This window comes from Brassica napus, chromosome C3 (assembly GCF_020379485.1).
Source record: "Brassica napus cultivar Da-Ae chromosome C3, Da-Ae, whole genome shotgun sequence".
NCBI classification, from domain to species: domain Eukaryota; kingdom Viridiplantae; phylum Streptophyta; class Magnoliopsida; order Brassicales; family Brassicaceae; genus Brassica; species Brassica napus.
In genome coordinates this window covers 21,683,826-21,687,219 of record NC_063446.1, presented here as the reverse complement: position 1 = coordinate 21,687,219, position 3,394 = coordinate 21,683,826, and the positions used below count along the sequence as shown (strand labels likewise).

At 37.2% G+C, this 3,394-nt stretch overlaps 1 protein-coding gene across 1 annotated transcript; it reads left to right on the top strand.

Annotated features, from left to right (window-relative positions):
- The first annotated feature begins 757 nt into the window (after window positions 1-757).
- On the top strand, window positions 758-3,190 carry LOC106388601 (NADH dehydrogenase [ubiquinone] flavoprotein 2, mitochondrial). Its single transcript, XM_013828705.3, has 10 exons — window positions 758-979; window positions 1,061-1,093; window positions 1,177-1,242; window positions 1,689-1,805; window positions 1,929-2,006; window positions 2,089-2,194; window positions 2,285-2,331; window positions 2,400-2,477; window positions 2,551-2,616; window positions 2,817-3,190. The coding sequence occupies exons 1-10, from the start codon at window positions 923-925 to the stop codon at window positions 2,922-2,924; spliced, it is 756 nt and encodes a 251-aa protein (XP_013684159.2). The 5' UTR covers window positions 758-922; the 3' UTR covers window positions 2,925-3,190.
- The last annotated feature ends 204 nt before the right edge of the window (window positions 3,191-3,394 follow it).

The window sequence follows — 3,394 nt, the reverse complement described above, 5'->3', positions numbered from 1 at the left end:
CACTTACAGAGACTACTCACTGCTTTGTGGATGCTGCATGGAATGCAACTACAAGGGGAGGAGGGTTCGAGTGTATCTTCAGAAACCGTTCTAACACGAAGACCCTCCATTAATTTTCTTCAAATCGCTGCTATATCGGCTCTGCTTTCACTGCAGAAGCTATAACGATTAAAACCGCACTCGCGGAAGCAATCAACTTGGGACTAAGAACGCTGTCTGTATGGTCAGATTCAGAGTCACTCTCATTATAGCAATCTCATCACAAGATAGAAGAATCGAAACTCAAGGAGTGCTGTATGATATCTATCATTTATGTTCTTTATTTTCTGCAGTGTCTTTTCAGTAAGTCCCTCGGCCTAGCAATGCCGATGTTGATGCCTTAGCTAAGGGAGCTTTGTTGAACTTTGTTAACTCTGTTTGAGTTTAATTTGAAGTAAGGTTTGTTCAAAAAAAAAAAAAAAGAAACGATAGCAGGAATTACATAATTCAATGGACACACTCATTACCAATAAGTAGAAACCAACTCCACAGAAGAGGAAGACGAAATTGTGTCTTAAGCTTCATTAGAGAACTCAGGAACAGAGTAATCGATATCTAGACATAACTGAGCAAAGGTCGGAACACGTTCATTGACACAAATGTTACTTAAACTCACAAGGAGGTGCTAGAATTATTAAAAAAAAAAAAAAAAAACTAATCTTTAATGTTTTATAGAAATGAGGCTATAATGAATACCCAAGATATAATCCAATAGTAGTATATGTTTGACAGTGAAACTAGGGTTGGGCTTATTTGAGCAGGCCCAAATATCTGAGGCCAATCATGAGGCAGGTGATGATAGCGAGGCACCGAGTCTAGCTCCCTCTCTGGTTCTTCCTCCTCAAATCAAATCCAGCTTTTCGTGTTCTCAAAGTCGTCGAAAATGCTGGCTAGGCTCGCTGCGAAGCGTCTCCTCGAGATCCGCCAAGCACCATCTCAGGTACTTCTCCAATTTACTTCCTGCATCCTTCTTTAGCGTTTCCTCGATCTCAACCTTGGTTTCGTTTTTATATTTTCGCAGGCGTCTCGTAGCTTCTCAACAGCCTTAAACTACGTGAGTCTTGCATATTTTCGTTGATCTCTCTATCCTTTTAATTATGTAATCTGATCTTTGTTGTTGTTGTTGATTGATTATAGCACCTGGATTCTCCTGACAACAAACCGGATCTTCCATGGGAGTTTTCTGAGGCTAACAAATCCAAGGTCACTCCCTTAATTAATAGCTTCTGAAAACAATTACATTGTGTTCAACGAATTGGGGTTTTATCCAAATTCGTCCTTTTTTAAAGAAAAACAAAACAAAAAAATGTAAAATTGTCATCTTGGTTACATTTATTTTTTCTTGCATTATCCTTCTTATTATACATAGAGCATAGAGAGTTAAAGCAATTGTTTGGCTTAAGACAAAGAATGGGAGTCTCTGATCGTTTTCAATTGCCTATTTTTGGGTACATCTTTTAATTGGCTGTATTTATAAGGGACAAAGACTAGGAAACTGCCTTTGTGGAGTTATAAGTACCTGATATACTCGTGTGTATTTGGTTCCCGCTTACTGCTTCTGTCATGTTTATCTGCACTAATCTTTGCATGGATAGTCCCCATGCATCCAAGATTTTCTGATTTTTTTTTTTGTTGTTCAAACTCTCTAGGTTAAGGAGATACTCTCTTACTATCCATCAAACTACAAGCAGTCTGCTGTGATTCCCCTTCTTGATCTTGCCCAACAACAGCATGGAGGCTGGCTCCCTGTTTCAGCTATGAACGCGGTTCGTTTTTGTTTTTTTGTTTTTGTTTTTTTTCAGCTGTACTCTTACGTCTATAATTATCTTCTTTTTTTTTTCTTCCCATTTTCCGCTTTTGTTTGATTTTACCAATATGACACTTTGCAGGTTGCTAAAGTTATAGAAGTGGCTCCTATTCGTGTTTATGAGGTTGCAACTTTTTACTCCATGTTCAACAGGGCAAAGGTAAGTAGTACTTACTACCCATCCGCTCAAGTCTTTACTTTAATCTTCAAACACACACATTTTTCATTTTGTGATTTTACAGGTCGGAAAGTACCACCTGCTAGTTTGTGGCACAACACCTTGCATGATCCGTGGCTCACGAGAGATCGAATCAGCTTTGCTAGACCATTTGGGAGTGAAGCGCGGCGGTAAAGCTCTATAACTGACCTTTCATGCACAAAATCATTATACGGTTCCTCAGTCATAACGATCTCTGGCTTTAACTATGTATGTTGCAGAAGTCACAAAGGATGGTTTGTTCTCTGTTGGAGAGATGGAATGCATGGTATGGATCACTTATCACCTCTGAGATTAATACTTCTTGATCTCATGTAGAATTGTTTTTGTTGACAGGGATGCTGTGTTAATGCGCCAATGATCACTGTGGCAGATTATTTCAATGGATCAGAAGGATATACATATAACTATTTCGTATGTCCAATAACTTTCTTTCCTCCTGCATTATTTTCCTTCGTTCACACTGTCTTATTGCTACGATAAACAGGAAGATGTTACACCTGAGAAAGTTGTAGAGATTGTTGAAAAGCTGAGAAAGGGAGAAAAGCCACCGGTAAGACACTGAACTAACCAGTCTTATAATGCTGTAAAGGGTTCCCTATCCGGTTTTGTTTTTTTCGATTTTTAAAATTTTTCAGTTCTAAATTTGGTTTTGTGTAGCAAAAGATATCAGCGTTGAAAAAAAAAAAGAAAAGAAAAGATATCAGCGTTGAACTCAAAACCCAAATTCTAATCATGTAAACTTTGTTTCAGCATGGAACTCAAAATCCGAAGAGGATCAAGTGCGGACCTGAAGGAGGTAACAAGACACTGCTCGGTGAGCCAAAGCCACCACAGTTTCGTGATCTTGACGCTTGCTAAGCCAAGTTCTTTAAACTTGAGATTTTTTTATGTGGTTCAATAACGCAAAAGGCTATAAATGAATGTTTGAAGCCTGTAGCATCAAACTGAGTTTGCATACTCTTTGTAGTTTGTCTTCTTGGTTTTGGAGGTTAGACCCCATTTTAAAACAAAATGACCAAAAGGTGTTCTCTTTTGTTATCATCTCACTTCCAAGATTCCAAGGTTGCGGTGAAATTAAAATTGTTGTAATAAAGACTTGTATGTGTTTCTATTTTCTTGATTTATCACTCTGTTGCAAATTGTGAAATTTTTTCTCTATGATTTTATAACAGGACTAATTCTATAGCAATAATTTTGACAAATTCATCAACAAAAATATTGTTTTAGTAAAGGGAAATAATGATATTATTTAAATATTTTATTACACTCCAATTCACACAAATAAAATAATAATACAACGGTTAAACAAATTCAAATATGTTACGAAA

Coding starts and splice junctions, on each gene's coding strand:
- LOC106388601 (XM_013828705.3), top strand. CDS start 923: ATGCTGGCTAGGCTCGCTGCGAAGCGTCTCCTCGAGATCCGCCAAGCA. Junction 1,806..1,928: donor CTGTTTCAGCTATGAACGCG/GTTCGTTTTTGT, acceptor GACACTTTGCAG/GTTGCTAAAGTTATAGAAGT. Junction 2,617..2,816: donor GAAAGGGAGAAAAGCCACCG/GTAAGACACTGA, acceptor ACTTTGTTTCAG/CATGGAACTCAAAATCCGAA.